The following is a 23587-nucleotide window of genomic DNA, read 5'->3' as shown; positions in this document are numbered from 1 at the left end:
TACAAATACAGCTAAATCATGCTGTGACTGATATTTCAATAAGCCATTATAAACTATTTGTGACTGAGTCTACTTATCATTTTAGCATGCACCCAGACCTCTCTACCCTTTTTTGCTATCCTCTTGTTAACTGACCGAAAGATGTGTGCTTTTATTATTTTGCTTTGTTTATATTATTTAAGTGTGCTCATTTTAAGGGTTTGTATTTTCAACATACTTATAATGTTGGATCTCCTCGTCTCATGCTTTTGCCTGCCATCATGTTCCCATTTGAGAGAGCTTTGTTATTGATCTAGATCAGACTATGTGACTAAAGTGGTCTAATTGTGCGGAGATCTACCAGACAGCTGAAAGTAGTAACCAAGGTGTCTGCTAGCAGAAGAGTATTTAAACCACATCTTTCTTTAGATATTCATCTAAATAGACCAGATTTTGGGCCCACAGGTAAAATCAAAAGATAGCGCTTCAAAAACAATTGAAGTTACAGTGATCTAGTCACCTTCACCTCAGCCAATGCTTGAACCTTTAACCAAGCTACAATGCAAACTGTATTTCTTGTAAGCAGAAAGTAACTTTCAAGGGTTTCTGCAACATTTCTGCTGTGGCTTTACTTTCAGGGCCCCTCTACGGGAGCTAATGTGCTTTTACGAAATATACCCTCAAAAGGATGCCCAAGTTTACACCATCTAAGCAAGCCAATAGACTCAATGTCAATATTCATCTTTACAGAACCCAAGTGCTTGCAGTCCAGTAATGACTTCCAGAACTATAGCTTCATTTTTCTGTTGCCTGGGAGCTTTCGTTCTCTTTCCTCCTATCCAGATGTAATTTTGCTAATTGTTCCATTACAGCGCCCAACAACCTTTTTTATCCGGAATCCCACTGGCAATAATAAAATATAGAAATACCTGCTTTGTATCAGTGTCCCTGAATTAACCGCCTAGCTTGTTTTCGAGTAATAGTGTGTTCATTAAATGGGATGCCAGCATGAATGCAGTTTCTGTTATTAAATTAAAAAAAAATAGTATTTGCCTGGTCACTATGGCCCTTCTTACAAGCGCCCTGCAAAGAGGTGTTTGTGCAGGGATCACAGTTACAAATGGTGCTCTATTTGTTGCACCTGGTACGATACATTTTTCTTCCCGTTACAGTTCAGCAGGTCAAAACTGCTAGGATTTAACAGGTGAAAATGCTGATAAACATTAGGATAGGATAGGTGGATTTTGGTACAGTAAGCATGTAACCTTATGATGCATTTTCAGGAACCATCTCGGAATAGTCGGTAATTACGGCACCAAAAAAATTGCCAATTCCACAGTGTAGGATTTTATTGGGTGCGATAATTATTTAATCCAACACCGGAGCTCTCGTAATCAATCCTTCAGCATTTGCGTTCTGCAGTAATGTTGTGGGTAATGCTCCAGGTGACAGCCATGAATAACTTATCATTTGTTGTTGACGAAGGGCTCCAAAGAAATTCCACCCCTACAGGTCGTAACTGTACACATGCGCACAGGGCTCTCCCAAGCCCGGCAACACAGTTGCCGGGCTGTAGAGAGCCTGCACAGGCTCCCAGTCTGCCTGGGTGCCCCCAACGAATCCTGATAATGCTCTGAGCAGCGTCAGGATTGGCCGCAGGGCAGACTGGGAGCCTGTGACTGCCTGCAGCGATGGGAGCAAGAGGAGCGGCGCGGCACGGGAGCGGAGCAGGTACGTTTTTATTATTATTATTTTTTTTATATAAAGTTTACCCAATACCACCCCATCCCTCCCACCCCTTGTGACCGAAGCAAGCCGATTCTGCTTGCATCACACCACAAGTGGGGAGAACTTCGAAATTACTTTGCACATATGGGGATGGTGTAGGTTTGTTACTCCCCTTTTCTAAGTTTACTCTGCTACATAATTCATCAGGAACTTGCTACAGCAAGTAATCTCTCAGAATAATTTCGTTTTGTTGTATTTGGCCAGGTTGTTGATTCAAGGACACTGGTAGGTTTCAGTAGCTCGATTGGAGATGTGCCATGCCAGTTCTTGGTTAGAACCTTCTGCAGATAACAGTGATTACTATTTCTGCAAGAAGCCCAGAACAGATTCACAAGAACTTCATGTGAGTTAGGAGACTCCTGTGGTGTTAGGTAGCCTGTGGTCTACACAAACGGAACTAATGACTGTAGAACAGACAGATGGGGGCAGGCGGTAAGAAGGGCACCTGAACGGCTCACAGGAAGCAGGAACCAAAGAAAGCTACACCGCCTTGAACTTGGGAATGATGAAGCAGGTTTCTATACAGTAGGACTGGAAAGGCCCTTTCTACACACTACAGTGGAGCAGTGCATCTCAGTGTATGTGGCTGTCATCTCACATGCACGTTTGTACTGGAACACTGAGCATTATTGTATTGGAACACTCCATAAGGAGATGGGCGCTATCATGGATACTTGCACTGATTAGCAGATGGCTATCCCTGGGAGATCCGTCAGTATGCAGCTTGTTACGGTAGAAGATGGAGCTCAGACAACATACTGAGGTGTTTTTGAGGGCACAGGGTACCTCTTCTACCTGCTTCTCCCTGCTCCTGATGAATGAAATTCATGGCCTCTTAGCCTTTCGGTTCCCCAGACAAATGCTTAGGATTTAGCCCTCAAATATGAAGTTGTTGTGTTCTGTCTTAAAAAGAAAGAGATTTGAAGCCTTGTGGTCTTTGCATCTACCTTGTTTAGAAAGAGTGTGAAAGTCTATATTGTAGGAGGCTGGCCTGGCTTGTAGTGGGTACCAAGGGGTACTTACACTCTGTACCAGGTCCAGTTATCCCTTATTATTGTAGAAGAGGTGTTTCTAGCAGCTTAGGCTGATAGAAGGTAGCTATAGCAGAGCAGCTTAGGCTGAACTAGGAGACATGCAAAGTTCCTACTATACCACTGGTGTCAAATGCACAATATCATAAGAAAACACAATACACAGATATACTAAAAATAAAGGTACTTTATTTTTATGACAATATGCCAAAAGTATCTCAGTGAGTACCCTCAGTATGAGGATGCCAAATATACACAAGACATATGTACACAATACCAAAAATATGCAGTAATAGCAAAAGGAAGTAATGCAAGCAGTGTAAAATTACAATGTATTGCAATAGGAGCACATAGGTATAGGGGCAACACAAACCATGTACTCCAAAAGTGGAATGCGAATAACGTATGGACCCCAAACCTATGTGAGCTCGTAGAGGGTCGCTGGGACTGTAAGAAAACAGTGAGGGTTAGAAAAATAGCCCACCCCAAGACCCTGTAAGGTAGGTGTAAAGTGCACCTATATTCCCCAGAAAGCACAGAAGTCGTGATAGGGGATTTCTGCAAGAAAGACCAACACCAGCAATGCAACCAAAGTGGATTTCCGGACGAGAGTACCTGTGGAACAAGGGGACCAAGTCCAAGAGTCGCGACAAAGTCGAGATTGGGCAGATGCCCAGGAAATGCCAGCTGAGGGTGCAAAGAAGCTGCCACTGGATAGTAGAAGCTGTGGATTCTGCAAGAACGAAGAGGGCTAGAAACTTCCCCTTTGGAGGATGGCTGTCCCACGTCGTGAAGAAGCTTGCAGAGGTGTTCCCACGCAGAAAGACCGCAAACAAGCCTTGCTAGCTGCAAGGGTCGCGTTTAGGGTTTTTGGATGCTGCTGTGGCCCAGGAGGGACCAGGATGTCGCCACTTGGATGAGGAGACAGAGGGGGCACCCAGCAAGTCAGGGAGCCCTCACAGAAGCAGGCAGCACTCGCAGAAGTACCGGAACAGGCACTTAGAAGAGGAGTGAACCGGAGCTCACCCGAAGACACAAAAGGGAGTCCCACGACGCCGGAGGACAACTCAGGAGGTTGTGCACTGCAGGTTAGAGTGTCGGGGACCCAGGCTTGGCTGTGCACAAAGGAAATCCTGGAAGAGTGCACAGGAGCCGGAGCAGCTGCAAATCATGCGGTACCCAGCAATGCAGTCTAGCGTGGGGAGGCAAGGATTTACCTCCACCAAACTTGGACTGAAGAGTCACTGGACTGTGGGAGTCACTTGGACAGAGTTGCTGAGTTCCAGGGACCACGCTCGTCGTGCTGAGAGGGGACCCAGAGGACCGGTGATGCAGTCTTTTGTTGCCTGCGGTTGCAGGGGGAAGATTCCGTCGACCCACTGGAGATTTCTTCGGAGCTTCTAGTGCAGAGATGAGGCAGACTACGCCCACAGCATGCACCACCAGGAAAACAGTCGAGAAGGCGGCAGGATCAGCGATACAAGGTTGCAGTAGTCGTCTTTGCTACTTTGTTGCGGTTTTGCAGGAGTCCTGAGCAGTCAGCGGTCGATTCCTTGGCAGAAGGTGAAGAGAGAGATGCAGAGGAACTCTGATGAGCTCTTGCATTCGTTATCTAAAGAATTCCCCAAAGCAGAGACCCTAAATAGCCAGAAAAGGAGGTTTGGCTACTTAGGAAGGAGGATAGGCTAGCAACACAGGTAAGAGCCTATCAGAAGGAGTCTCTGACGTCACCTGCTGGCACTGGCCACTCAGAGCAGTCCAGTGTGCCAGCAGCACCTCTGTTTCCAAGATGGCAGAGGTCTGGAGCACACTGGAGGAGCTCTGGGCACCTCCCCTGGGAGGTGCAGGTCAGGGGAGTGGTCACTCACATTTCCTTTGTCCAGTTTCGCGCCAGAGCAGGGCTGGGGGATCCCTGAACCGGTGTAGACTGGCTTATGCAGAGATGGGCACCATCTGTGCCCATCAAAGCATTTCCAGAGGCTGGGGGAGGCTACTCCTCCCCAGCCCTGACACCTTTTTCCAAAGGGAGAGGTTGTAACACCCTCTCTCTGAGGAAGTCCTTTGTTCTGCCTTCCTGTGCCAAGCCTGGCTGGACCCCAGGAGGGCAGAAACCTGTCTGAGGGGTTGGCAGCAGCAGCAGCTGCAGTGAAACCCCGGGAAAGGTAGTTTGGCAGTAACCGGGTCTGTGCTAGAGACCCGGGGGATAATGGAATTGTCTCCCCAATGCCAGGATGGCATTGGGGTGACAATTCCATGATCTTAGACATGTTACATGGCCATGTTCGGAGTTACCATTGGGACGCTATACATAGGTAATGACCTATGTATAGTGCATGCGTGTAATGGTGTCCCCGCACTCACAAAGTCCGGGGAATTTGCCCTGAACGATGGGGGGGCACCTTGGCTAGTGCTAGGGTGCCCACACACTAAGTAACTTGGCACCCAACCTTCACCAGGTGAGGGTTAGACATATAGGTGACTTATAAGTTACTTAAGTGCAGTGGTAAATGGCTGTGAAATAACATGGACGTTATTTCACTCAGGCTGCAGTGGCAGGCCTGTGTAAGAATTGTCAGAGCTCCCTATGGGTGGCAAAAGAAATGCTGCAGCCCATAGGGATCTCCTGGAACCCCAATACCCTGAGTACGTCAGTACCATATACTAGGGAATTATAAGGGTGTTCCAGTATGCCAATGTGAATTGGTGAAATTGGTCACTAGCCTGTTAGTGACAATTTAGAAAGCAGAGAGAGCATAACCACTGAGGTTCTGGTTAGCAGAGCCTCAGTGAGACAGTTAGTCATCACACAGGGAACACATACAGGGAGTGCAGAATTATTAGGCAAATGAGTATTTTGACCACATCATCCTCTTTATGCATGTTGTCTTACTCCAAGCTGTATAGGCTCGAAAGCCTACTACCAATTAAGCATATTAGGTGATGTGCATCTCTGTAATGAGAAGGGGTGTGGTCTAATGACATCAACACCCTATATCAGGTGTGCATAATTATTAGGCAACTTCCTTTCCTTTGGCAAAATGGGTCAAAAGAAGGACTTGACAGGCACAGAAAAATCAAAAAGAGTGAGATATCTTGCAGAGGGATGCAGCACTCTTAAAATTGCAAAGCTTCTGAAGCGTGATCATCGAACAATCAAGCGTTTCATACAAAATAGTCAACAGGGTCGCAAGAAGCGTGTGGAAAAACCAAGGCGCAAAATAACTGCCCATGAACTGAGAAAAGTCAAGCGTGCAGCTGCCACGATGCCACTTGCCACCAGTTTGGCCATATTTCAGAGCTGCAACATCACTGGAGTGCCCAAAAGCACAAGGTGTGCAATACTCAGAGACATGGCCAAGGTAAGAAAGGCTGAAAGACGACCACCACTGAACAAGACACACAAGCTGAAACGTCAAGACTGGGCCAAGAAATATCTCAAGACTGATTTTTCTAAGGTTTTATGGACTGATGAAATGAGAGTGAGTCTTGATGGGCCAGATGGATGGGCCCGTGGCTGGATTGGTAAAGGGCAGAGAGCTCCAGTCCGACTCAGACGCCAGCAAGGTGGAGGTGGAGTACTGGTTTGGGCTGGTATCATCAAAGATGAGCTTGTGGGGCCTTTTCGGGTTGAGGATGGAGTCAAGCTCAACTCCCAGTCCTACTGCCAGTTCCTGGAAGACACCTTCTTCAAGCAGTGGTACAGGAAGAAGTCTGCATCCTTCAAGGAAAACATGATTATCATGCAGGACAATGCTCCATCACACGTGTCCAAGTACTCCACAGCGTGGCTGGCAAGAAAGGGTATAAAAGAAGGAAATCTAATGACATGGCCTCCTTGTTCACCTGATCTGAACCCCATTGAGAACCTGTGGTCCATCATCAAATGTGAGATTTACAAGGAGGGAAAACAGTACACCTCTCTGAACAGTGTCTGGGAGGCTGTGGTTGCTGCTGCACGCAATGTTGATGGTGAACAGATCAAAACACTGACAGAATCCATGGATGGCAGGCTTTTGAGTGTCCTTGCAAAGAAAGGTGGCTATATTGGTCACTGATTTGTTTTTGTTTTGTTTATGAATGTCAGAAATGTATATTTGTGAATGTTGAGATGTTATATTGGTTTCACTGGTAATAATAAATAATTGAAATGGGTATATATTTGTTTTTTGTTAAGTTGCCTAATAATTATGCACAGTAATAGTCACCTGCACACACAGATATCCCCCTAACATAGCTAAAACTAAAAACAAACTAAAAACTACTTCCAAAAATATTCAGCTTTGATATTAATGAGTTTTTTGGGTTCATTGAGAACATGGTTGTTGTTCAATAATAAAATTAATCCTCAAAAATACAACTTGCCTAATAATTCTGCACTCCCTGTATAGGGCACACTTATGAGCACTGGGGCCCTGGCTGGCAGGGTCCCAGTGACACATATACTAAAACAACATATATACAGTGAAATATGGGGGTAACATGCCAGGCAAGATTGTACTTTCCTACATATATAAAGAGTATTCCTCAGCTGAGAGATCTATTGCTGTATGTTGGCTATGGTGTTCCGCTCACCCAGTGCTGCGGTGTATTCCTAGACCTGTGCTCTAGGCGCAGAGGGGGATAGTGCATCCTATTTCAACATAGGCACTGTTTTAGTGCAGGCGTGAATCTGTGTGTGCACCGGGAACTGCACATTAGTGAAAGACAGACCAGATATCTGAAGCCACTGTTGTGTTTTTTCATTGTGCAGGTAGCAACATACCCATTGCTACAAAGGAAAGCAGAGGGGGTGCATTGAGTTTTTTTGTAATTGTTCTACTCCCACAAGTCAAGCTAAGGATACCTATTTAATCTTTAGCTGCAATTTCAAATTCCATCAAATTTTCAGAGCGGTTTTAAAATATCCAGTTTTACATTTTGCTTGTTTATGTATAAATACTTTGTTAATCTGCTCGATTTACCATATTACCTACCATTAGCACCTATAAAACACCTCCGATTCCTCTATTATGAATGTATTTGGCTGTGTGTCTCTTTGCACGTGGTACTCTGGTAGGGCTACTAAAGCTACCTCTAGTTTAAATAACTCAGTCGTGTGGTGTCACCTTGGTCCTGTGTTAAACGATATCCGTAATTCCATGCTATGTATGTTTTTTTATGTTCATCACAACAACTTAATTGCCTCTAGCTAAAGTATGAGCTACGACTAAAAAGTGGAAAAAAATTAAGAGGTTTTGTAAAATGAATGATTATAACCTTTTTTGAAATCCACAACATAGGATGTGTGTAGTTATCGATCGGAACGGAGTTCTAGTTTTGAGCTAATACATTCAACCTGTGTCAGTTTTGGCAGTCACTACAGCTAATACTATTTGGTGGGACAGATGTTAGGTTATGCTTGGGAATGTATACAAGGGTTCATCTGCAGTCTTCTGGCAACCACTGCACCCTCCTTCCGACTCCGAGGCGCTTTTCCTAGAGCCAGTTATAAGATGCTCCGTTCTAGACTTGCTTTAGTTGTTGTCAAAGATGTGCCAGGCGGACCTGAATATAGGGCAGTCTTTCTCCAGTTTTGAGTGTAGTAGTTGCAAACTACTGAATAGTGTAAATGGCGAGGAATACAAGGACTGTCAAAGCCAATAGATCTTATTTTAATGTGCCAACAAATGTAAATAAGCCGTTTATCAATGCTGTTTATATGCATTGCTTGCACAAATGCTGCGAATCATATTAAAGCCTGCTACATTGGCTTTGCCATTGCAGAGAAAAAGTAGCAGAAAGGATTGTTTTTTCTATAGTATTTGTAACAAAGTGTATGTGTAAAGCTCGCATAAACCAGAAGGGTATCCTGGTGCTGAATAAAATATATTTATTTTTATCCAACTCAATGCTGCTCATTTTATTGACATCTGAAGGATGAAAGGTTGAGTAGACCATACGGGGTTTGAACTGCCTGGCCATGAGATCAAACACAGGTCCCTGCAGTTGATGCATTAGTCCACTGAGCTACTAGACCCAAACTGGCCATATTGGAGATTGAAGATTGAATGAAAGAGAGCGTGACGATTGCATGTACAATACTCCGTCATGCGTTCCAGTAGAAACATGTCCTGGAAGGCAGCATGATACACCACAAAGATTTCCTTCTAGCTTCACTTTGGGTTGTTCCTCGAGATAATCAGATTTTCTTTCATTTCTGTTTTTCAGCATCTACTGAAAATACAAGAAGAATATAAGAAAAAAGAGGCTGAACTGCTGAAAGTTCGAGAGCAACATGTGCTATCCCAGCAGCGACTAGCAATGATAACGGACCAGGTGAGTTCTTTCATTTCATGTTCATATGTACATGTACAATTACAATGTGAATTTCAGCCAGTTACCTGCTTGTTAGCTCCTGTCTTCCTATCAGGTGATCCCCTTGTATGTGGTATCTACAATTTTCATGTGTAATGTTTAATTAGGACTTAAGCATAGTTTCACTTGTTTACCTGTGCACAAAATAGTCATAGTGTCCTGGGTAGGATGGTCAAGGAGGAGCCATGCTATTCACTGGTATTTACCAGATGCGGATTCCGCCCATGTTCTGTACAACTAGTGATAATCTGATTTTTTTTCCTTTGATTACATTCCCATCTTTATATTACTCTTGTTTTCTTGGTGTCAAAAAATGACTTTCGAGATGTCAGTTGTCCAGGAACGGTGTCAAGCGTCCTAATGAAAGCAAAGGTGATGGTTTCCCGTACCCCTGGTTCAGCCATAATTGGCAGTGCGCTTCTTAAATCCCTGGGCAAATTCACCCGCTGCATTACCGATGACCACACCGCTGGCTGTTATTAATTGTATATGCCAAAAATGCAGCCAATGCCACCTAGCAGGAACAGCTGCAGGGAGAACTTCCTTTTCCGGATTCTCTCATGGGCGTGTTAATGCCTAGATAATTAAATGTCTCGGTTGCCATTTTTAATGGATGAGACTCAGTTATGTCAGGGTCTTCTTCACTAACGGGACCCCCTCCCCAAATAAAATGGATCTACAGTGTCTTATGTTGTGGCAGTTTAACTTTTGGGTGGGTTATTTATTGCAACACAAAATCTTTATATAGGGCAAACCGCAGTTCTATGTTTTTGGATACCCTTTTGATTGAACATTGCAAACACCAGTGGAAATTACAGTCATCAAATCTCTGTTTCCCTTTCATAGAAGACACCTTAGTTGTGTGCGATTTACAAGATGTTCCAACTTTTGTTAGCATTGGTTGAAACTTCGATTGACAGCTGCTTCCACAGGTGTTCCTGCAATCCAATGAGGCTTTGGTGAGAGCCCCTCCTCTCTGTCTTCCTGCAATCACATTATAGAGATGCTATAGGCTGTACGAAATGAATCTGGCAGAGATTAATCCTGTCTGGTTGTAGTGCACTAAATTGACCATGTAATGTTGGCCACCTTTGCTAAACGTCTACAGTCAATGTTTACAGTAGACCACGGTTGGTAGAGGTAGGATCTACATTGGTTAGTCTTTAAGAGAGTGATCTTTGCTTGCCATTGCTGCAGGTAGCATGTCTACCTGTGCTGACCTTTTGCTCTAGCTAGAAACCTGGAGACAGTCTTTGCAGCATTAATTTCCATACGTGATAGAATTCACTGCCCAACATATCTGAAGCTAGGATAGGCCATAAATTGAGCATGAAGATAGGTACAATTATTTCCTTCATGGTCAACAGGTCATCAGTCTCAGCCACCTCTTTGTCACACAAATGTACTAGATGCATATGCCACCTTATTTGCACAGATTGGTTTAGAGTGTGTTTGTGTGTGCATGTGGCTGGTTGTGTGTGTGTGTGTGTGTGAGACAGCTACATTACATATTTAGCAATATAAAAAGGGAGTCATTACATTGCAGTCGCTACATTGCAGGTAAGGTTTCCTATAAATCACTGCTTACAACATTACATCACAGGTAAATATTACTAGTTAAATATGTTTATGCTCTTCGCCTTCACCCATTTGTATATTTACACAAAGAAATATAAAGCAATTCTTATATATACATAAGATGTGATTGTAAAGTATGTTTTTTGTTTTCATTGCTGATTGTGTATTTTTGTCTACTGAGAATTGAGCATGTTTCGTCTTCAGAAAGACTCTGTCCGAGCTAAAACACATTGAGTACCACATTGTGGGCGTAAGGGGAGTGAATTCAGTTCCTTAGTGCTTGCTTGTTTGTGTGAGGAGAAGTTCACTTGACATTGATAGTAAGGTATTGCTCTCAATAATGAGCACTGACACCATTTGGTGGTGGACACACCTACTTCTGAAAGAAAAAGAGACTGGCAAATAACAAACACATACCCCCAAGAGTTTTTAACTGAGTTAAGGTTCTAGCTCAAATGCACAAAACCACTGAAATTCACCATTTATGGCATGCAGCACACTTCACAACCCAAGTCACCATGTTTGCCTGCTTATCTTTCCAGTGCCTTTTCAAAATGGATTTTTTGTGCAAGACAGGCGAGTTATGGCATGTTTTGTATATATTACACAACATAAGTGGTGAATTTCAGTGGTTTTGTGTGTTTGGACCAGAACCATAACTCAATTTTTGACTTTTTTTCCAGTAAGTTTGCATGTTTGTTAAGAATCTTTTATTACAAACCCTTGGTGTATACGGTGTTTGACTGTGTGCAGCTAGGGTTGGGTGCAGACCTGCTCCCGACCCACCAAGGGCCCCCCACACTCGCAGGGCTTGGCCTGAGGCTGAGACGTGTAATCAACCCACTGGGTACTTCCAACCATAGCTGCCCATGGCCCTCTGCAGCTAGGAATGCCCGCAAGGCATGATCTGTGGTCTGTTCCTGCCCTCAGTCTGCCACCGTCGCTCCAGCCCTGCTGTGCAAACCCCCCCCCCCCCACATCTCTGCAAAGTCTTTGGCTCTCCCCTTTTCTGTAATTTTTTATCTCTGACTGTTTCTCCTCACACCCCCATGTCTTTCACAATATTTTGAAGCCTTTTACAAAGTCATAAATTATATCCGGTTATCTATTTTTTTTTCTTCTCTTTCACAGAATGTTGTACAATCTACTACTTGAAATGATGGCTTTCGCAATCGCCTTTTGACTCATGAATCATGTTGATTTCTCCATTTTTCCTTAGTCATACTTCTCTTATTGTGCACCCTCCTATGTGGTAATTTAATTTTCCCAGCACGAAAACCCATGTACAACATAGTGGGACAAAAAGCTACGGAACTCTGCGATTGCCACTCACAGATTAAAAAAATCTAGTGCGATTCTCAGGAGTAGCAAATCACTGAAATGTAACGTTTAACATTAGAGGTATACAAAAGCACAACCTGCACCTCTTTAAAATGCGTATATCTCTAAAAGATTACTGAACCAGTTCATTCCAAACCAGGGAAGGCACTGTTTCTGAATACATTTTTTCTTCCAAGCCAAGTTTGAGGTTATTCCATTCTGCAGTTTTGGCTTTATGATCTCAGAAGCAAAATGAGGGCTAAAACAGAAAGGAAAAAAGCAGCCCACCCCCATTTGTGGTGTCAAGGAGTTAACCGCCCACCTCCTAACACATATGGTGAACTTCAAACCGGTTCTTATTGTAGAGCCCACACACCAAAAAGACTTTCTGGTAATCATCTTTTTGATAAGTCTGGCAGTAGAGCTGGACGCATTTTGGCTTCTGTGTTGATCAAGGATGAGTGATTTGTAATTGTCACCATAACCCAAGATAGCAATATATGACCATATTACGTACTTACCTGGTATGTATTTTTTATAATACTTGTGTATTTCGGGGTAGTAAGATTGAGAATGCTTTTTTTGTTAAAAGTGTAGGTGACAGTGGCATTAATTTTGATTGGAGTTAAAATATTAGATTTTGAATACCTTTCTTTAAGAAATTGTTGTTTAAATGGTTAGGTCAGTGGATGTATGCAATTCTTTCACTACAGCATTTAGTACATAGTTATGGACTTACTGCCCTTGCCATGTAACCTTTCATATAATTTGTTAAATTGACAGTTTAACCAAAAATATTGTTTTTAGTCCAAATGAATGAAACGAATAATTTAGGTAACATTACAGCATAATTTGTTCCTCCGTGCCACATGATCCCTGACAGTGTTACAGCTCTGCATAGTCATTTGGGGACTGTCATTATGATGATGCAATTCATTTTTCATAAGAAGCCCTAAAATATTTTCCATATTCCATGGTTCCCGTTTCCCGTTTTTACTCGTAGCTCATACTTTAGCTAGAAGCAATTAAGTTGTTGTGCTGAACATAAAAAATATGTGTAAAATGAACTTGCGGATGCCTTTTAACACAGGAGTGAGGTGACATCCGAGACAAACTTATGCCTCTCGACGGAGTTATTTCACCCCGAACCGGAGGTATCTTCAGTAGCCCAACCAGAGTACCACGTGCAACGAGGCACACTTTCAGATGCATTTATAATAGAGGAATGGGAGGTATTTTATAGGTCCTAAAGCTAGATAATATGGTAAATTGTGAACATTAGCAGGTTAACAAAGTATATATACATAAACAAGCAAAATGTAAAACTGAATATTTTAAAGCCGCTCTGAAAATGTTAAGGTATTTGAAATCGCAGCTAAAGATTAAGTAGGCATCCCTGGCTTGATTTGTGGGAGTAGCACAATTACAAAAAAACCTCAATGCACCCCCTGTAGAGGGACCCTTGCTTTCCTTTCAAACACTGGGTATGTTGCTACTTGCACAATGAAAAAACACAGAACGATGGCTTCAAATATCTAGTCTGCCTTTCACTAATATGCTGTTCCCAGTGCACAGGCTCACGCCTGCACTGAGAAGAGTGCTTTCACTGAAATAGGAATCCCCATGTGTGTTTTTTTAAACCACTCCATTTTGTGCAGTAAAAGTACCAATCAGGTTATATAGATATGTATAAACTCACACATTCACATAGAAAACTATTGGGTTAATATACCCATCCCGAGAAAAAAACAAAATACGCGTGTGTGTAGGCACTATAGACATTAAAACAGTATGACTATAAAAACAGATGTTAACCAAGAAAGTGTACTCTCGCTGTAGTAACTCCAGATGTTGTTGCACTCAGTGTTATCACAGTTATCCCTTCCAGAAGATCCCGATCTCTCTCTTGCTTTCTGCATCACCTTTGCTTTATACCGAATCTCCTTCCAGACGTCACCTTCATGCATATTTGAGGGTGTGTAGTGAGTTTATTTTATTGGTTAAATTGTGTTCCTTTTTCCTGCAGTAGATCCCTGTGCCATGTGGTTTAACATTGCTCTTCCCATTTTTCCACAGTCATTTCTGTTTGAGCTGTATTGTTGTCCGTAGACTTAAGATGACTCGTCTTGTTAAAGCATGTTCCGCAGCTTTCTATTTTCAAGGTTTTCAACCTTAGTAAATGTTGCTCTTCTTGTTTTGGTAGACTTTATCTACCGACTATGTTTAAAGACCCATTTAAATGTCAAGTTGTTAGGTCCACTGGTCTCTAAAAATAGGAGAAAATCCATTTCAGTAGAACTGTTTTACTATGCCATGTACGGTCAAGTTTATAATGTGCGTCTGCACTGACTCTGATGTCTTTCGATACTGATGCCATATTGGCAATTCTTACAGAGGAGTAAAGGTAGATTGTATCTGGTGTCCGTGCCTCTAATTCCATACTACTAAAAAGTTATATGTCGAATACTTGTTAATCAGTGAGGCTCACTGAGAGAGAAATGTTGCTGTTACCAAGACTCTGTTTTCAATCAACTTCTTAAAATATATTTAAACCTTTACCAATTATAAACCCATATTCGACCGAGACCTTCAAAAGAATCAAAGCTGTCCAGATTACTGACAGATCAGTCTGACATGCAGCACAACGAGCAATGTCTACCCCACATTCACTTACTCTAAGCTACAGTTAATGGAAATAACAAGTTCTATTCGTCTGCATAATTTTACCTCCGTTACATTACTCAATCAACTAGTAACCAGAATTTCTAATAGCCTTTGTTTCTCCTCGGTGCATGAATTACCTTTTTTTGTTATAATATCCTTACACAGAAATTTAGTTTATACAGCATATAATTCCAAAAAGCTTTCCCATATTTGTTTGAACAGCTTTTCCTTGCTTCTTAGTTTGTGTATAACTCTTTATACTTTATGCAATGCTATGGTATTTTTAGTTGTTTGAGTATGGCCCTAGAAGTCGCATACTAACCATACCAGTTGGAACCACTAAACTGAAACTGAACGCTTTTAAAATGATCACGTTTTAATACTCTTATTTAAAACTGCTCGTCCCATCCAAACATGTTTTTGTGATCGACTTTGAATAAGTGGGTGTCCTGTACGTGATTACATTTTCAGGTATGCCACCATTTTCTTGTTTAATTCTTTTATTTAACCATGTGCATTTTAGCTAAGACACACCAAATTATAACTTAGTCCCTTGGTAAATGTATTATCTGATGCAGGCTTCTAGCTGTAGATTCCTTAACTTAGAATTATCCCTTGCATCAGACTGGATCCCGAAGTACCTCTGCATGCAGGTAGGTGACGCTGATAGCTCACGTGTGTCACCTGTGTCATCCAAGCCAGAAGTGACGTCCACAGCACCTATATAAGCACCACCGAGGCGTGCTGATGTAAGTCTTTATTTTCCATGACAACCAGCGCAGATCAGCGAAGAGCTACTCCTTCAGTCATTTTTTGACTGAGTTTTTTTCAACGCTTTTTTGAGGTTTTTCTCCAGGTGTGGCAGGATGTCATCTAGGAAAGTCTGCTTTAAGCCCTGTGGCACCTGTCCTCAGCCGATGTCAGTGATGGACCCGCACCTTGTTTGCCTGTGGTGCCTAGAGTGCGACTATGACCCGAAGTTGTTCTCCGACTGCTACACGATGAACCAAAAGGCTTTAAGGGAGTGCCCACGCCAGTTGAGGTCCCAGTTGAGAGGAAGGTCCCGGGATCAGTTGAGGATTCAGAGGTTGTCATCCCATTCAAAATCTTCGAGACACTCGGATGAGTCCAAACATAAAAAGAAGTTGTCGAAGGGTGCTTTGGCTTCTCCGCGTCTGTCAGCCAACGAGACGTGGGAGCATCCGCATTCTAGGCCTCACTCATTGGTTGAGCCTGCACCTATGGCAACTCCGCATTTCCCTGATTTTCGAGGAGCCAGAGAGATTCCCCCCCACCCCCCACTCAAGGAGTTTTATGGCAGCATGTGCCTTCTCACCCTGTGGGGTCAACAGGAGCCCCTGCTGGTTCAGCACCGGCAGCTCCAATACCAGCAAGGATCCACTTCTGGATCTGCACCGACACCGATCATGCCATCTCGACCTTTCCAGGCACCAGTGCCAATGCTCCCAGTACCCACCGGTGGCACCTTCCCCATTTTGTTCCCTGATTCTGATACAGAGCCAAAGTGGCGTTGATCATCGCTGTACCCAGCGCCATCAGGAGCCTTGATTCCCAGAATAGATCCTGAGCCCTATTCCAATGAGCTAGGTCTCGGGGAGGAATGGTAAAGGTCACTGGACACTGAAGTCCAGTCTTATAAGCAAAATTTGGACTGGTGTGAGGAACTGGGTGAAGCCAGATGCAGGTATGCTTTCTCCCCCTACCATGGATACAGAGGAGGGAGTGTCTTTTGCTATGTTGGTGCAGAGGGCTGCAGAGATTCCCTACCTTCAGTTGTCCCCAGTGGTGTCAAAACTAATGTTTTGATGGAGGTGCTTCAGCTGGAAGTCTCCCCATCTGAACTCCTCCTTCCATTTAATGAGGCCCTAACAGATGTCATTTTGGGTACCTGGTCCAAACCCAACACATGGGGCTCCTGTGAACAAGGCAATTGCCCATCACCACCGCGCCAGGGGACCCAAGTTTCCTCACGCAACACCCCACCGCTGAGAGTTTGGTGGTCCAGGCTTCCACCTCTCATGTCAACCCTGGCGCATTCACTACCGCTATTCCCGATAGGACTTTTCTTCTGCTGTCCTGACATTGCAGTCTGTGAACACTGCATGCCTTTTGGGCTGCCACCCCATGCTCTGTGGGATACAGAGGCTCAAGTGCTGCATACGGTCCCGAAGAAGGCTTGGGCTGTGCTCTCCCAAGTGGTAGCAGACAGACGAAATGCAGCACAGTTCACATTTTGGTGTGGACTCAACATGGCCGACTTGCTAGGCAGAGCAGTTTTGTGGACAGTGGTCCTTAGGCTCCACGCCTGGCTACGGACTACTGACTTTTAATGAGATGTCAAGTTGTCTTTGATGGACATGCCCTTTGATGGCTCCTGTCTCTTTGGAGACCGAGCAGACTCGGCGCTCAAGAGATTTAAGGACAGTCGTGCTACGGCCCGGTCTTTGGACCTATCTTCCATCCCGCGCCAACTACAGTCTGCTTTATACCCATTTTGTGGCTACAGAAGGGGCTACCAATGGTGCCAGTTCCTGCCATGCATGCTTGCCAGCCGCTGCGCGGCTGAGGTATCCACAAGCCTCGTGGCAGCCAGAGTTTGGGTCAGTCCAACCCCCCTCACCCCCTGCAGCCTCACCCCTGCAGCCCCCAAACCCTCCTAATCTGCTCTTATACCATGAAGGGCAGGATACGTCATCACCTGCCCCACTGGCAGTCCATAACATTGGACTGGTTGGTTTTGCAAATAGCCCAAGAGGGCTACTTCCTCCTCTTCCTGACTACTCCCCCCCCCCCCCCAAGCCACCATCTCAGGCTAATGGAGGATCATCTTTCTGTTCTCCACAAGGAAGTTGCGGCTCTCTTGGCCAAGGGAGCCAAAGAGAGGGTTCCTATGCCAGAAGTTATTCGTGTTTGCTATTCCCACTAATTTCTGGTGCTGAAGAAGGACTGAGGCCTATGTCCTAACCTGGACCTGCAGCCCTTCAACTACTCACTCAAGAAGGAGAAATTCAAAATCCTCACCTTGGCTCTGGTTCTCTTTGCCTTAGTCCCAGGAGACTGGATGGTAGCGTTGGACTTGCAGGATGCATATTTTCATATACCCATCTTGCCTGCCCACAGACGTTACCTGGGGTTCATGGTTAGCCACAAGCATCTTCAATTTGCTGTGCTCCTGTATGGCCTGACGCGCCACCCTCGGATGTTCACCAAAGTGATGGCCGTGGTTGCAGCTCCTTTGCGGAGATTAGGTGTGTCAGTCTTTCTCTATCTGGACGACTCGCTGTTGAAGGCAGGCTCATCCCTGGCTGTCGTCTCTCACCTCCAGACAACGGCAAACCTCTTGCATTCATTGGGGTTCTCTATAAACATGCCGAAGTTACACTTAACTCCCTTTCAGAGGCTCCCTTTCATCGGAGTGGTTCTGGACACAGTGTAGTTTCTGGCTTATCTTCCCAAGCGGTGAGTCCCGGATATTCAGGCTATGATAACCGATGTTTCGGGCTCTTTCCTAGGTTTTGGTGAGGCAGACTCTGAAGCTATTGAGACTGAGGGCCTCCTGTATCCTGCTGGTGACAAATGCACGTTGGAATATGCAGGTTGTACAGTGGGGCCTGAAGTTCCAATTGGCACAGCATCATGGGAATGTCTATGACATGGTCCAGATCTCAAAGGGAACTGCAAAATATCTGCAGTGGTTACTAACGAACCATGATTGGGTTAGCAGCAGATCCCTCTCTCTTCCCCAACTAGATCTCACAGCAGTGACAGATGCGTCACACCTGGGATGGGGAAATCATTTGGGAGAGGTGGAGATCAGAGGACTCTGGTCTCTGGCAGAATCCGGACTCTAAATCAACTTACTGGAGTTCTGAGCAACCGAATGCCATTGGAAGTTTTCCTACCCTTCATAAAGGGAAGGCTTGTTCAGGTGTTCGTGGAGAACACCACCGTAGTACTGCAACAGGCAGGACGGGGTGGGGATGTGGACCCTTTGCCAAGAGGCTTTCCATCTCTGGACATGGCTGGAACATCAGGACATATCCCTGGTGGTTCAACACCTGGCAGGTTCTCTGAACACCAGAGAGGACAAACTCAGTTGAAAATGCCTAGCGGATCATGGATTACCTCTCCATCCGGAGGTGGTGCAAGGTTTCTTGCAGAAGTTGGGACAGCCTTTGTTAGATCTGTTCACTACTGCCAAGAATGCACAATGTCAGCAGATTTGCGTGCTGGAGTTTCCAAGGTGGCTCTCACTCGGAGACTCTTCATCTCAAGTGAAGCTCATGCCTCCTGTACGCCTTTACCACTTCTGCCCAGAGTTCTCAAGAAGATCAAGAACGACCAGGCCCAAGTTATTCTTGTGGCTCCGGATTGGGCACAGAGAGTCTGATATCCGTAGCTACTGTGCATGGCTATTGATCCTCTGATCAGGCTGCCCCTCCGGGAGGATCTTCTGTTGTAGCAGCAAGAGAGGATTGTCAAACCAAACCTGTCCAGTCTCTGCCTTCTTGGGTGGAGATTGAACGGCAGCAGTTGACAGCCTTCGACCTTCCTCCTGAAGTCTATGATGTTATCTTGGCAGCCAATAGTTTCTCCACCAAGACAGTGTATGCCTGCAGTTGGAACAAATTGAGGCATGGTGTGCAGAAAAACAAATGTATCCCCTTTCTGCCCCCCCTCCCCTATTCTCAGGTTCATCTCTTCATTCTATCGCTTGTCCAGCAGGACTGTCCTCTGGGCACTCTTAAAGGTTATCTTTCTACTATATCTATGTTTCTCAGATTACCCATTCAACATTCTCCTTTCAAATCTCCTATTGTACATAGGTTCTTTTTCTCTATTCTCCCTTTACCATGCCTCAGTGGGACTTGACTCTGGCTCTCACAATCTAGATGTGTGCTGCCTTTGAGCTGCTTCACAATTGTCCCCTGCGGTTGCTCATCCTCAAAATGGCTGTCCTCATTGCTATAACATTGCCCAACGAGTTAATGAGCTGCACGGTTTATCATCTAAGCTGCCCTATCTATCTGTTCATCCTGACAAAGTGGTGCTTCACACGCAGACTTCCTTTCTTCCAAAGGAGGTCATGTATTTTTATGTGGGTTAATCTATCACCTTGCCTACTTTCTATGGTCTGCCTCACCCGTCCAAGGATGAGAAGCGCCTCCATCGTCTGGACCCCAAACGAGCGCTGTCATTCTACCTTGACAGCACACTGGAATTCTGGGTGGAAGATCAACTCTTTATGGGGAATGTCGGAGCTAAAAAGGGTTGTGCTGTGCAGAAAAGGACCATCTCTAGATGGGTTGTGCTCTGCATTAAAATCTGCTGCGCATTGGCCAAGAAGCAACCCCCTAAGGGCTTGTGCGTTCATTCATCCAAAGCTGCAACCACTGCATTAACACTCGGAGGTCTAGTCCTGGATATCTGCCAGGCAGCAATGTGGGCCTCCCTGCACAGGTTTACCAAACATTACTGCCTGGACCGTCTGGTCCGTCTAGATGGGCATTTTGCCCGTTTGGTCCCGTAGGACTTCCTGGTCTGAACTTGGTCCACAGACCCACCTCCACGGATGGTATTGCTTGGGTATCTGTTCTAAGGTAAAGAATCTGCAGCTAGAAGTCTCTATCAGATGAACAAGTAACTTATCTTCAGTAATGCCTTACCTGGTAGAGACTATAGCTGCAGATTCCTTACCGCCCACCCACCCTCCCCACTCTACGAACACATTTCTAGGGACAGGGCTATATCCCTATTAGGGCCCTAGTTATCCACACCAGTGGTCAGAGTTCATGGTGCGTTGCTTCTGGTGTTGAAAGTTGTGAAGCACAAACTGACAGCGCACCTCGGCGGTGCCTATATAGGTGCCACGGATGTCACTTCTGGCGTGGATCACGCCAATGGCGTATGCAGAGCCAATCCACGCCACCTACCGGCGCGCAGGGTTGCTGCTCACAAAAAAATCCTCCAGATCCAGTTTGACGCCTGGGATAATTATAAGGTAAGGAATCTGCAGCTCGATATAGGCCCTCATTACGTCTTCAGACAGCCAGACTCGCCGCAGTCGTGGGGTCCGACTGCCACATTACGACTGTGGTGGAGCAGCCAGGGTCTGACTGCCGATACCGCCAGGTTGCCGCCAGTCGACAGCCTGGCGGTCTTGGCAGTTGTAATCTGCCAGGGTGGGGCTGCATGCAGCGCCGCCCTGGGGATTACAACTCGCCAATCCGCCAGCCTTTTCATGGTGGTTGGACTGCCTTTGAAAGGCTGGCAAAATGTGGGTGTTGGAGGGGGTCCCTGCACTGCCCATGCGCTTGGCATGGCCAGTGCCGGGGTCCCCATAGACAGCCCCATCGTGCTTTCCACTGCCCGAATTATGGGCCACATCGCCACATTGCCGCCGGCTCAATTATGAGCCAGCGTCAATGTTAAGGCCCTGTACACCCCAGGGCCGGCGGGCAGAAACACTGTTTCTGCCCGCCGGCCCTCTGGTGAACTCGTAATAGGGCCGGCGGTGTTCTGCCTCCTGCTGGAATTAAACCCAGAATGTCTAGGAGAACCCTGGGTATGAACGGGAGTAACTCCTGGGAACATTAAGAGAAAAAGTGCTACATCTGTCCTGTGCTCTGCCAACTGTCCTTGTCAGCTATCAGACTGCAAGTCCATCTCAAGCGACCTGCCTTCTTGGGTCCAGAAACGGAGCAATGGTCCTCTGTGGGCAGGAAAGTTAACCTTCTGCCAGAGATGTTTGTTAAGCCTGTGAAAAAGGGCAGAGTGGCAACCAGGTTCTAAACCAGTGTTGTTTGAGGAAGCTTAAAGTAACCCTCATGTACTATCCTTTTTTTAAAGCTATCTTTCTACAAAGTTAACAAAAATCGAAATTCACAATTAAATTAGATTTTTCAAACTAATAAAATAATTCATTATTTTCCTAGTATTTTCTAAGGTGGAAATGTGAAATAGATTTTAGTCAGAGCTAGGCCTGTTAATGGAAAGCCTAACCTACACAGTTAAAACAGATTGTGTGTATTATTCAGTGATGGCCCTCTATTTCCAATATGTAGTTGCCTGATTTTACACATATTAAACTTCCTTCCCCATGGACTTGCGTAGCACACTTTAGGGGTGACTTAATATATACATTTTATTACATTGTGATGTTTATTTTAAAACCGATTTTTTTTATATTTTTTTATATATAGTACAGAAGAGATACAATCCAACAGATTTATAACATGCATTTTGTTTGATGTACTTGTGCAGTGGTAGGGATTTTAAAGGTAGGTCTTGGCTAATGGTACTGTATGATATTATCTTTTTAGTGTGTTATGCAGGATTTTATGTGATTTTGATATATATGCCGTTTTATATGCTACTGTCTAAATAAACATGTTTTACTACTCCTACTAATGGTATATAAAACGTACGCCTTGCTTCAGTGCAAAGGCACTTTCCTGTCCATGTGCCTCTGCAGTGCTTTAAAATTGTAGACCAGCCAGAGCACAGTGGTGCTCCGGGCAGCCATATATTTTTTATTGTGCGTGAGAAGAGTAAATACTCACAAAGTGCCTCATTTCAAGGCTGGTGGTCTTGAGAGCGCCAGCCTTGCAGTGGCAGTCAGGACTGCTGCAGCTGTGGCTGTCTGACAGCCACATTAAGACCCTGGTGTTTAGACCGCCAAGGTACCACCATCACCGCTGGGATCTATGATCCCGAAGGGCTGGCGGAGATCACAATCAGCCAGGGCAGTGCTGCATGCAGCACCACCCTGCTGATTAAGACCTCGTTCTCTGCCAGCCTTTCATGGCAATTTTGCCACCATGAAAAGGGTGGCGGAGAACAGGTGCAAGGGGCTACAGGGGGGTTCCTGTACTGCCTATGCACTTGGCATGGGCAGTGCAGGGTTCCCCTGCCCAGCACCATTACAGTGTTCTCTGTCTGCTGTGCAAAGGTGCTGGAGCATCCTGCGGCGGCAGCATTTCTGCCGGCTCGATTACGATCTGGCAACAATGCTGCCGCCTGTTTCCCCTAGGCTTGCGGGCGGAAACCTCAGTTCTGCCTGCTAGCCCAGCAGGAAATCTTACTGGGTCCGGCGGAGTCGGATTTTTGGCAGACTGTTCAAACCGCCCGCCGAACTCCTAATCAGGTCCTACAGCATTTAACAGCCATGCCATTGGTGCATTTTCTCCTTCATCTACTTTGGCCTTATTGGAAAGTTAAATCAGCCAATTAGGCAAATTGTGTCAAAGGATGTTTTAGGAGGGAACTATAGGCACTATCACCATTGTATAGCAGTAGATTAGCTCAGAGAATCATAAAGCAAGCAAAAGAAGACAAGAAAAAATGGGGCACCACGAAAGAAATGATGTTTTTCTGGCATTCATTACTATCTGCGAGGGGATTTCCCCAGCCGTGCACGCACCTTTGCATCAACCGCCTTATAACGTTTTTTGTCATTCTAATGGGAATCTGGGCATATTACAGAGTTCAGTAAGCTAAGAGGCTTCTATTTGTTATATATATGACGATATTTTTACTGAGGAGTAGTGTTGCTGCCTCACACGTACTTCTCTGAAGTATAACGTTTCCCCCAGCAGACTTATGTTTACTTTACATTTAATTTTAAATGTGCCTGTTCACTAAAGGAGGCCGAATAACTTGATTCACAATATTAATGTTATTTTTGTGTTTGACAATTTGGACCGCTGAGCTACAACCGGAATGATGTGTTCATGAACCCTTATTCTTTGAGTCTCGTGTATAGTGACATATGAGGTACACCTAAATCAATTTACAAGCAATAACTTAAACTGTGTTCCTTGAGCGTCTCCAAGACTCCATATAAGATTTTA

General features: G+C 44.9%; 1 protein-coding gene across 9 annotated transcripts in view; it reads left to right on the top strand.

The window, feature by feature from the left end:
• ENOX2 (ecto-NOX disulfide-thiol exchanger 2) overlaps positions 1–23587 on the top strand; it is a 1066406-nt gene that overhangs the window by 1017506 nt on the left and 25313 nt on the right. For all 9 annotated transcript variants that reach the window (XM_069214160.1, XM_069214117.1, XM_069214142.1 and 6 more), the window contains one exon: positions 9006–9113. In XM_069214160.1, the coding sequence (XP_069070261.1) occupies positions 9006–9113 (108 nt within the window). The remainder of the gene's footprint in view (positions 1–9005; positions 9114–23587) is intronic.

This window comes from Pleurodeles waltl, chromosome 2_1 (assembly GCF_031143425.1).
Source record: "Pleurodeles waltl isolate 20211129_DDA chromosome 2_1, aPleWal1.hap1.20221129, whole genome shotgun sequence".
Classification (NCBI taxonomy): Eukaryota; Metazoa; Chordata; class Amphibia; order Caudata; family Salamandridae; genus Pleurodeles; species Pleurodeles waltl.
This window is presented reverse-complemented; position numbering and strand designations above follow the sequence as displayed.